General features: G+C 55.2%; 2 protein-coding genes across 2 annotated transcripts; both read right to left on the bottom strand.

Moving 5' to 3' along the window:
• Window positions 1–3,172: 3,172 nt before the first annotated feature.
• ASPZODRAFT_152638 (hypothetical protein) lies at window positions 3,173–4,903 on the bottom strand (the record flags this gene model as incomplete). The annotated part of the gene is made up of 1 exon (XM_022725871.1): window positions 3,173–4,903. The coding sequence occupies one exon, from the start codon at window positions 4,901–4,903 to the stop codon at window positions 3,173–3,175; it is 1,731 nt and encodes a 576-aa protein (XP_022580101.1).
• Window positions 4,904–5,551: 648 nt separating this feature from the next.
• ASPZODRAFT_152637 (hypothetical protein) lies at window positions 5,552–10,856 on the bottom strand (the record flags this gene model as incomplete). Its single annotated transcript, XM_022725870.1, has 3 exons — window positions 5,552–5,795; window positions 5,881–10,474; window positions 10,685–10,856. The coding sequence occupies 3 exons, from the start codon at window positions 10,854–10,856 to the stop codon at window positions 5,552–5,554; spliced, it is 5,010 nt and encodes a 1,669-aa protein (XP_022580100.1).
• Between the last annotated feature and the right edge of the window lie 745 nt (window positions 10,857–11,601).

Raw genomic sequence — 11,601 nt, 5'->3', positions numbered from 1 at the left:
ACTTTGCAGAGATGGTGACGTGGAGGAAAGCGGTCTGTTACGATGCGAACTGGTATTAATGCTGCTCGACATCCCATTGTGTGCTTTGCCATGCTGTCAGTGGTTGGTGGGTTTGACAAGTGGTTGAGACTCAAGTACATCCACACCCCTTTTCCGGGTGGCTGTGACAGGCACCATAATGCCAGGGTCTCTGCAACACTGGGGATCCAAGAGCTGGTCGCATGCTCACATTGACAACGGCCTGAAGCTACCTTTGCTGGGCATACTTGATTAGTAGCCGCGGTTAAGCCCTGAGACAGAAGAAACGTCTGTCTGTAGTAAGAACCAGAGCCAGCGGGTACCGTTTTTTTTTTTTTTTTCGACGGACCGAGCCGGACGGCAAATATACGGAATACCCAAGTAGAAAGCATAGGAACTTTCTTTGTAGAATCCAAATTTATCCCGGCAAATAAAAAAGAACAGCCCCTCCCTCCGGTTCCCCCCCTTCCCTTGGGCAGTCGACTGCGCGGTAAGAGAAAGGCCCCATGTCAACACGGCGGCAGTGATACCTGTCTCTCCGAGAACTTGGAATCTCCTCAAAGTCTGATCTGATAGTAGTACTCCTGTTGCGTTCCCTTAGCCGGTGACATGTCTGCACTAATCGTCAGAGAAGAAAACACGAGTCACTGAGCCGTGACGCGGGGATCGGCGACGACAAGCATGTTGCTGCTAGCCTGCTAGTGTTGCTGTTTCACGATTTGCCCGGAGGGCGTGGGTAGCCTAGTCGGCAGCTCAAGGGCAGCCAGCGCGTGCAAAGACCCTTGTCAAAGGTGTACGCCAAGGCTGCTGAAAACACCCTGCAAGACCCAATGGAAGCCCTTGGAGTGTGACTCTTGCCTCGAGGCATGCAGCGCGGTACCAGTGGCAGAACGTCTTTGACGCCTTCGCCTTCCCTAGCCGACCTCGTCTACCGTCGATGCTGACAAAAGGGAAAAGGGCACACGCGATGGAATCCCAGAGGCGGTGTATTTCTCTTCTTTCTCCCTACCCCCGCCATCTGCCCCTCCCATGGTTATCAAGCAAGCAAGCAGGTACCTAGGTACCTGGGTATACCTCTCTCTGCGAGGTGCCGCCCTCAGTATAGGTGGGTGAGTCGTACTCGGTCTGCGTCGGGTACGAGGGGGCTCGCTTCTCTTTCCTCCTTCTCTTCCTCTTTCTCTGTCTCTGTATGTATGTGTGTGTGTCCCTCTCCCTCTCTCTCTATCTCCCCTCCCTTATTTCTCTCTCTCTCTCTCTGTCTCTGTGGAAAGCAGCAGTTAGCAGGGAACGGTGCCAGCACAAAACAGGGAAATCAGAAAATCAAATTCTTTTTTTCTATATTTTTTTTATATTTTCTTTTTTAATTTCTTCCGTCCTTCTCCCCCCGTCCCCCTCCGTTCTCTCCCGTGTCTCCTGTGGTCCGAGGAAGGGAGTGGAAGGTGTGTTGTAACTGACCGCTGTTCTGTTTGCTGCGGATCAGGCAGAAACTCGTTACTCCGAGTTTCATCATCACATGACAGGAAAGCCCTACAGGCTACAGCTTACAGGGCCTACAAGGCCACCTGACAAAGGCAGGTACCCAAACCTACCTAAACCCGACCAGAGTTGCTCCTTCCCTGTTTGGCGCCACCCCAGGGGACGGTTGGGTTGGCGGGGGAAGGAGCGAAACCCGCGACTTCCCAGTCCCTTCCCCCAGAGGAAGAGAAAAGGATACCTCTATCCTTCCAGGAAGGTCAACGTCAGTTCTCTTCAGTGTCGCTCGGTCGATATTCAAGATGCGCTTTCCTAGGCCATTGTACAGGGTTGCACAGGGCTGGGACACATTGTCAGTCGGATCTGGTCTCCCCCCCCCTGCCGAGTAACTAACTCCTGCCGTTCTGTGCGGATGGCATTTCGCCGAGATACTATCAGGCAGATCATTTCAGGCTGGGCTGCGTCGCGGAGGGAAGATCAAGCTACTGGGGGGAAACTTGTCAGAGTCGTCACGGCAACGAGAAGTTCCTCGATCTACGTACGGAGTAACTACGGCGTTGTGTTAACGACTCATAGTTTACCCGGCTTCATTATGACCTCCATATACCCCGGTACCTACTACTACTACTACTAAGACAAACACCAAACACTACACTGCATGTCCTGTGGAATAGCATTCACCAAACCAGTGGGTAGATAGGGTACATGATATCATACGGCGAATCCTTCGAGAATTGGGATAAAACCATGATGTGGCTGAATCATTTTTAGAGGGAGGAGAAAAAAATAGCGCCACCAAGACAAGACGCGTCTCGCGTACCTGCCCCTCGGTTGTGTAGTACACATAACGAAGGCGCCGCCGGGAATAGTTACTCCCCTTCACCGGGAGTCCCAGGGGAGGGAGAGAGGGAGAGAGAGGGGGGGGGGGGGGAAGAGCAATCAGACAGTGGCTGAGCTGTGATCCCATGACAACGCCAGGAAGAAATGATGAAATGATGACTGCTTTTCTATCCTGGTCCGACGTGCATATTCTACCCTCGTTACAACCAGTGCATCGGACAAGGGGCAGCAGGGTTGGGAGCCAGGGTCTGCATGGGGAGTGCCAATCAGTTGTGTCCACGAGATATATAGATACAAGACAAGATACAAGACAGAGACACGATGAACATTATAGTTGTGTCACTTATGTCATGGCAGGTGGTAGGTAGAGTGGAAAGGCTATCTCAGAGCTTGTACAGATTGTAGTATAGACAATCATTAAAGACAATCATATCTAGACAATCATTTCGTAGATAGCAAATGTCAAGTATAACTACGGTGTACTCTACAACAGGGGTGCGGTGACATACAAACCCAATTTTTGATAGCCACAGGGAATGAGCATGAACTATTAGCCGACGCGTCGTCTATTGGCAAGAAAAAATTTTTCTTGCAAGGCAATGCAGATTGGGCTTCTGGGAAGCCAGTGCAGAAAAAAAAAAAAAAAAAAAAAAAAAAAAAACTTTAGCTAAAAACCAGAGGGGCAAAAGAGGGGGGAGGAGGGAGGGGAATTGAACAGTTGTTTGTCTCCGTCCTCGACTGACGTGGTTGAAGTAAGAAATAGCCATCATCGTCGAAACAGTCAGGTGCTGTTGGGAGTTCGCTCGGTAGTAACCAAGGGAAAAACAGACACAATTGTTTGCTACTCGTTGCGTGATGGAGCAGGCACAACGACAACGCTCGCTTCCCCCGTCGCCAGCAGGTCGAAGCTATCTTCGCTCGCCGCAGTCACCGGACTCAAGCCGTCGTCCTCGTCGTCGTCGTCGCGTTTGCCCTGCTCCTCCCCTTCTCCGTTGGGCTCATCATGGCCGGCGTCTTCCCATCGTTTGTCTCCAATCCATTCCAGGCCATCGCCCGCACCCGCGACTCCCCGAAGAGGACGACGGGTCTGCTCGCGTTCCATAAGTGCAAGGGAAGAAGGGGAAGGAGAAGAAGACAATGGCAGGTTGCGGAGATGCCATTCACCCAAGAACAGACCGTCAGAGTCTACCTCCTGCCGAACTTTGAGCCAGGCATGCATATCGTCTCCATACATCGTAGCCAGGTCGGAGGTCTCGAAGTTTTTGGCCCAGTGCGGTCTGGCGCCCAGGTCGCGCATCAGCCACTCAAAGGCTTCATAGTACCGTTCTCTGCACGGCGGGTCCCGCAGGTACGGGCGGTACAGGGTTGCGTTGAGATAGAGCGTCGGCCCGTTGGCACAGGTCGGGTCCAGAAAGGGCCGCGGGTTGCGGTTCAGCGAGGTGTCGGCCACGCGAACCTCGATGGGACAGTGTACCCAGACGTCTTTGCTGCTGAAGGGAATGCGGGCCTGCTCGGAGTCGCCGAGCAGCCAGGCCGACAGGCGGGTAATGGCCTCGGGACCCTTTTCCAGCGGCAGAGCCCACTCATTGACAAACTGCGAGTATAGGCAGTTCATCAACAGGCCGTCGCGAGCGGGTTCGACCGCCTCGGTGACGGTGGCTCCCGCGCGAAACCCATACTGCATGCCAAACACGAACCACTCCACCCACGGCAGCACGCGCGGCACGTAGTTCCCCAGGGCCAGCAGGTTGTGGTAGATATGGTAGCCGATCCATTCGCCGTAAAAGGTGGTGGGCGGCGGGCACACGGGGAGGTCGGTCTTGTCTGCATGCCAGACAATCGCGCTCTGCTGGTACGGCATCCACCACACGCGCACAAACTCGTGGGTCGTCCACAGACCCGTGGCCCAGTTGTCCAGTACAGAAGCCAGAGTATGCCGCGACTGATGCCAGGCGATCTTGAACGTCGCCTCCGCCTGGAACGTGATCTCGACGACGATCCCCAGCGCGCCCAGCGAGACGAGCGCCGCGCGGAACAGCTCCACGTTGCTGCTCGGACTGCAGCGCACCAGCTGGCCGTTCGCCAGCATCAGCGTCAGCGACAGGATACACTCGGAGAGCAGGCCATGGCGCAGCGAGCTGCCGTGCGTGCCCGTGGCAATCACCCCCGCCAGCGACTGCTCATCGATACTCCCCAGGTTCGACAGCGTCAGTCCGTAGCGTTCCAGCTCCTTCCCCAGATCTCTTAACCGGATCCCCGCCTGCACCGTCACAATCTTCTTGTCCTGGTCAATCTCCAGCACCCGGTTGAAGCGGTCGAGGTTGACCAGCCACGCAGACGTGCAGGTCAGGTCCGACGGCGAGTGGCCGCTGCCCACGGTAACCAGGCGCCGGCGGCAGCGGCGGGCCACCGTCACCACCTTCTGGATCTCCTCGATCGACTCCGGCTGCACGTACAGCTCCGGCCGTGAAAAGAACGTCTTGGCCCAGGTGTGATGCAGGTGGTCGGTCGACGCGCGGAAGGCAACGGCGGGGTCGAGCCGCGACAGCTCACGAAGGACGGCGGGGTCCATCGTGATGTTTTTTTTTTTTTCAACGAGTAGATGTGGTGTGGTGGTTTCCAGGTAGATAAAGGGGTGATTCAAGACATTGTGACTATTTGCAGGTCTCTTCCTGCTTTGGATAGCGAATTTTCTGTATTCAACTGAGGGAGATGGAGGGAGAGGGGGGGGAAAAAGAGAGATCGTAGCTAGTTAGCTCATAATGGCGACATTCCCGGAAGAGACCCAAGAAGCGGCCGGGAGTTCGGAGTGGATCGGGACAACAAACAATAACAGTAATAATAATAATAGTAGTAGTAGTAGTATGAGAGTAAAAGTGAAGGCAGAATTGGTAGTTGCTCGTATTAGTTTTGGCGATGGTAGTTGTTGTGATACTACATAGTCGCCTTGAATCACTGTAGGAGGTCGCCAGTATAGGAACGTGGAAGATAATATAGAAAAATTGAAATATAGACTGATTCCCAAGAATACACAAGACTCTAGATGCTATAACATCGATACAAGGAAATCCCAGCAACAGCGCCTGCCATGCGACCGGAAGAAACTCCAACAACCACGCGTCAAGGAACCCAAGCCACCAAATAAGACAGAACCGAAGGTGTAAATACATAGTTAAAGAAGAGGAGGAGGAGGAGGAGGAGGAGGAGGAAGAGAGGGAATTCACGATCGGATTGCCTCGATCGCAGCGTTCAAGGGGAGGACCCGACGGGGTTGGTTCCACGAGCGTCGGTCCCATTTCCGAAAGGCATTGAGACAGTTCTCGGGGACGCCACCGATGGCCACGAAGCTCTTGGGGATGAAGGGGCGGTCCTGGAGAGAGGCCGACAAGATGCCGTACTCGTGGGCGAAGACCAGGGCCGAGGCGAACTCGGCGGGGCGGTGCGATGCTTGTTCGCCAACGAGACTAATGAAAATAAATGGTTAGCATTGGAGGAGAGTAGCGTAGAAAAAAAAAAAAAAAGAAAGAAAGAAAGAAAGAGAGTACATACACGTAAATCTCAAAGAAGGTATCCAGAACGTAGATGCCCTTGGCTGTGATGTCTTGCTGGCAGAACGGTTCGATCTCCTGGACGGTGTCGTTGGGCCGGATGACGGGCGAAGAAGAGCCAGGCCGGCGCATCCAGAAGCCTTGTTTCTGGCCCAGTTCGTGGTCGACACGGAACAGGCGTGTGTGGTAGTGTTCATGGCTGGGTTTAAGGCGCCAGTACTCCGAGCTGTGGCGGCGGCTTTCGTCTACTGCTGCTGTCCTTCGCACGCCGCCGTCGGGGAAGATCTCGTAAAACCCGGCCGGTTCTTCGCCCTCGACCACTTCTTCGATCTCGCCCGTCAGGCCGATGTCCATGCCGATCAGACGTGCGGCCCCGATCTCTTCGGCAGCGCTGCCACGGCCTTTCCACAGGTACAGTTTCCCAAAGGGGGCGGAGATCACCGAGGGGTACCCGGAGCAGAGGCTGCGTCGGGAGAAGTCGACCTCGTCAAACGCCATCTGCTTCAGATGGCGCCGCCCGCAGAGCATATACAACGCGGACGAGTTCGAGCGCGAGCTGGAGCCTCGGCGCGTGATGATGATACCCCCCAGGGCCTGGATGAACCGGGCCGTCTCCTTGCCCTGCCGCAGCACGTCCAGCTTGCAGCTGTTCTCTCGGGCCACCTTGCGCGCGAACAGCTGGGCGTCTTCCAGGGCGGGCTCGCTCACGTCATCTCCACACCATAGATGCACTTCGGACCACGTGCCCCCGACGGTCTCGTAGACGTGCACGCACAGATACATGCTCCCTTCATAGAGAATGTATTCCTGGTTCAGGGGGAGATCCTGCCGTTTGCCATCGCCCGTGATCTCCCAGATCTGTCGTTTCAAGGTTCGAATCTTCAAATCGCTCTTCTTGTTCGTGAGCAGCGACTGGGGGTCAATGTCCACCCGGTCGCTGGACCGGGGGACCGTCGTGAAGAAGCCGGAGATCACCGCCAGAGCTTCTGCCGTCTGGGGCACCACGGATGATCGATTCGCACGCTGCTGCAAGGAGGAGGGTCTGCCTTGGCTATCAGTCTCCGCCGGCTTGGTGAACGTGACCTCCGCCTTTTTGGGTGGCAAGGGAGGGGGTGGCAGCGTTTTCTTCTGCAGCAGATCCCTCAGTGCACCAATGCCGGGGCCCGCATTGACCCTGTGTTGCGGTGTACTTGGCGGCGACTCCATTCGGTTTTCCTTCGGACTGGTTTTAAGGGGAGACGGTGAAGCATGTTGCCCTTGCAAGATTGGCCGTCGTTCCGACGCAGGGGATGGCGCGGACACCGCCGGTTTGGGCGGCACACTGGGCCTACTCGAAGAAGGAGACATGCCACCATTATTTCTCTCAGAGCTCTGAGGAACATCGTCCTGTCGCTGCTTCTGCTGGGGAAAGGGCCTTTGGAAATCTAATCGCAACTTTGTTGCGGGACCATCTGATCTGTAGACTGGTTTATCATTATTCAAGACCGGCAAACGCTCCTCTAACTCTGATGGCTTCGCTGCAACAACAACAACAGGACCGCGATCTCCACCAAATCGATCAACTGCAAGGGGTGACTTCTGTGAACTGGAACTAGTAACAAGAGTAGTAGACTCGGCAGCCGGCGTGGCAACCTTCTGTGTTGGCATGACAGGGCTAGGAATCTGGGCCTCGCTCCTCCGAGGCGAGGCAGGGGACGAAGTTGCTTCACTCCCCGTGGCTTTGGGAAGACGTCGTTTCGGGCCTCTCGCTCGGGATTTAGTCATATGGTTAAGGGGGGCCGCGGAGGTAGACTCGCTGGCTGGCGATCTGGGGGTGGTCGTCGCTACAGTCTCTTCTGAAGTCGTGATCGGGGACGGTCTCTTCGGTCCTCCGCCAGGCGTAGGTGGTGGTCCACGGGACAAAAGGCCCGCTAAAGCAGGGTTTATTCGGCCTGCGAGAGCTCCTTTAGTAGCAAGTCCTTCAGGCGGCGGTACCCTGTCCGCGATTTTTGGAACACTATCCGACGACGGCGAGAGACGCACCGGTTTGATGGGCCCTTCCACCGGACTCAATGGCTTCATATCTTCCCTCGCCGGGATTTCCACGTTTTCCTTGTTGCCCTCAGGGCTCAACGGAGGAGGAATCTCCATAGTGGCCGATTTGGCTAGCGTAGTTGGAAGGGATTCGGGTTCAGCAGCTAACGGGCGGTCCGGAGATGGATGCGAGGTCTGGGCTGTTGGTCGTATGGGAGAGAGGGGAGGGGGAGAATCGGTCGAGAAACTGTTCTTGCTGCCACTCACGGATTTCGATAAGTCGTTTCGTCTCAGGATGGCTTCTGGAATAGGCTTTGGGGAAGGGGGCTTCTCGTCAATCGAGCCTCGGTTCAAGGAGACGCCGCCCGCTTTCATGGTCTCTTTTTGTTTCAGAATGCTCACTCTGAACTCGTCAACCTTCTGAGATTTCTTAGGCCCTGCAGTTGCATTGAGTGCTGCTTTGCCCTTGAGAATGTTGTCCTTGAGCATATCAGGCGCGACATAGCTGGAGGTCTGGGTCCTCTTTAGCTTTCCAAAGACGTTCTTGAACTCCGGTTCTTCTTCTTTCGGCGCATCGTCCTTCACAACGTCCCGCCGGCGCAGATTCGCCCTGAAATCGACGACAGGGGACTGCAGCTTCGGTCTAGGTGAGATAGGATCTCGAGGAGACAAAGGCGACAGAGGAACGCTCGATATAGGAGACATAAGGGGAGGTGGCCGCTTTTGCAGCGCAGGAATCGGCGAATTGACTGCAGATTCCTGCTGCGGTTTATCCTTGACGGTCTCCTTTTCGGGAATAGTAACATTTTCCTTCTCTTCCTCCTCTTCCTCCTCTTCCTCTTCTTCCTCCTCTTCTTCCTCGTCTTCCTCGTCTTCTTTCCCCTCTTCTTTCCCCCCTTCTTTCCCCTCTTCTTCTTCTTCCTTCTCCTCTTTCACCTCTTTCTCCTCGATAGCTGCTGTGTCTGCATCTTTGACTTGCGCAATCGGAGTAGAATCCGGCTCTTTGGCTCTAGGACTCTCGGCACCATCGAGAAGGTCCGGAATCACAGACACACTGGGCTTTTTGTAGTGGCTACCCAGAGCAGGCGATCGCATCAGTCCCACTGGAGTGACTTCCTTAAAATTGGTCGATCGGCCCATGTCGACACTGCCCCTCGACTGTCTATCGCGCACCCAAGGTGGCTGTTGCGGGGGCGGGGGCTTTTGCCTTGGGGATTCCGGTCGGTTGAGAGCGCTCTCTAGCCAGCTGGATTTTGTAGGGCTCCATCTCTTTGGGTCCATTGTTCTCGAATACAGCGGGCTTCCTGGCGACTGCGTGGTGGCGGCTTCGGATTTCTCCTCCTCTTTGCCAAGAGCGCTCGTAGATCTCATGTGCAAAGACTTTACGTGGCTACCATCCGTCGGTGCGTCATTTCCTCTCTCGGAGGGGACCGGGGTGGTCGGCCGTTCCGTAGACTTGGCCTGATGCACAGCGGTGGCATCGCTATGACTCGATCCGGGACGTGAGACCGGCAACGGGGATTTCTCACGCATCAGCCGCGAGTTAGATGAAGTCGACGAGGGGACCTCTCCCAACGATGAGACGGCGATACTGTTGCGGTTACTGACGACCGAGTTCGCACGGGTGAGTCCGGATGGCACCTGTGCACTCCATCTTTTAGAAACGCTGTCGGAGCGTTTCATCATCGCGCTCTGCACGAAGCCACCAAGACCCTTGGTTGGCGAGGCAGCCCGTTCGGGAGACCCCCGCTTTGGAGATGGAGGTGCGGCAGACTGCTGCTGCTGCTGCTGCTCCTCCATGGTTCCGGGTTCCGTGGTCGGAATGTCGAATCTCTGAGCGCTGGACAGCGGCAGAGGAGACCCAAGGCCACCTGCAGTAGAGATCGACGACATGCTGGAAAACCGAGGGCTCATAGTACTGTCACCGATTGTCGAACTTGCTCTAGACGGTGAACGAGATCGACCCTGCGCAGGATCTTGACCAACCGGCTTCTCAGGCTCTATTGATGCCGATGACCGACTCATGCCCGGCAGTCTGCGATTCCCTACAATCGGAGAGACGGCATTCATCGCGTTCTCCTCAGCGTTCTTCCTGAGTGCCGGCGAACCGAGTGCTCGATCGGAATTCTGGCGAAACCAAGAGGGATCCTTGCCCGCCAGAGCCGACGCAATCTGGTTCCGGGATGGCTCGGGGCCATCCCCCGCCGCCGCCGTCGTCGTCTTGTCACTAGTTTCGCGGGCAGTAAAATTCGACGACCACGGCCGATTCCCCCCCGTCTTGTCGCGCGACAACGGGCGCTGCTGCCAGGACAGAGTTCCTGTTCTACTCCGTGATAGGGCCGGAACCGCCCTTGGAGACCCAGACCCAGACCCAGACCCCTCTTCCATGTCTCGCGTCGTCGTCGTTGTCGCCTCAGGCGCCTCTACCTCCGACCCTACCAAGGTCTCTTCCCGTACTATCTCTGTTGAGGTCGGCTCCAGAAATTCGGGGGGGTCGATCGACTGGCCAAACGAGGAGACGCTTAGCCGAGCAGTGTTCGCGAGCGGGGAGTCTTTGGTGGGCGATATCGAACGAGCCCTTTCTAATCAACCAACAAAGGGAAACCAAAGAGTCAGTCGGTGTTATCGTCTGTTTCTTATCCAAGTGGAGGGGTAATAGAAGGAGGGGAGGGGAGGGGGGAGGAGAGAAAGAAATTCAAGGGTTTGTAGAGGAGGGGAGGGGGGGCAGGGCGACAACGGGCGCACAAGCGAACGCGTGCCCCGGGCTCAGCTTCAGTTCAGCTTCAGCTCACCAGCTCGACGGGCCTGTCTCTCCTTGCGACCCTGGAGGATCTCCTCTTCCAGCTTCTTCGTGCGCTCCTCGTCTTCCTTGTCTCGTTTCTCGCCCAGCTCGCGGATCCGAAGCAGGAAGTCGTTCACGTCCTCGGCGCCGTCCGATCCCGTCGTGGTGGTGGGAGGAGTCATCCTGGGCAGTGTTTATAAAAGAAAAAAAAGGAAAAAACAAGAAAAGCAAAATCAATAAAATAAACAAACACACAACCCAGGGTGGGGGGGGGGGGTTGACTGCTTGTCAGACGGGGGGTGATCTAGGTTGAAATCGGAATCTTGAGGGCGTCGTTTCACCTCCAGCTGGGCTTTCTCCGCCTTAACATCCCTAGACAATGTGCACTCTGGACTAACTACTAAACATGTACTAACTTAGTTAACTGCTAATGTAGTGAGTGGTAGGCTCAGTGGAACCCCAGCAGAGGGCAGAAACGCACCCTGAGAGCATCTCGACCCACTCCTTGCTGCTGTGCGTTGTGTCTATTGATTTGGTTGACGAGGGGAGGATTGAACCAGTGGAGAGTGGGTTGAATAATGACTTCAAGACTACGTACTACATACGCTGGAGAGTCCGTAGACTCCGTACAAGATAGCTACCTAGTTATATGGATGATTCATTAGCAACTACTGCTTACTCTGTACAAATGTATTGTCTGTACCTGAGAACTGGAATGTCATAACAAGCGATTGTTTTGGTGGAGTCTTTGTTGTGTCCCGCTGGGTGATCCACGATCGCATGAACCGGTTCAAGGGATTCGAAGCGAGCAACCCATGGCGTAACCGGTATTCTTCTTGATATTATTGTGCAAATTCATGGCGATCAGACTGGCAGTGGTTTCTTTTTCTTTTTCTTTTTCTTGTTTTTTTTTTTTTTTTTTTTTTT

This window comes from Penicilliopsis zonata (assembly GCF_001890105.1).
Source record: "Penicilliopsis zonata CBS 506.65 unplaced genomic scaffold ASPZOscaffold_10, whole genome shotgun sequence".
Lineage (NCBI taxonomy): Eukaryota > Fungi > Ascomycota > Eurotiomycetes > Eurotiales > Aspergillaceae > Penicilliopsis > Penicilliopsis zonata.
The sequence above is the reverse complement of the archived record's forward strand: the minus strand, read 5'-3'. Positions and strand labels throughout refer to the sequence as shown.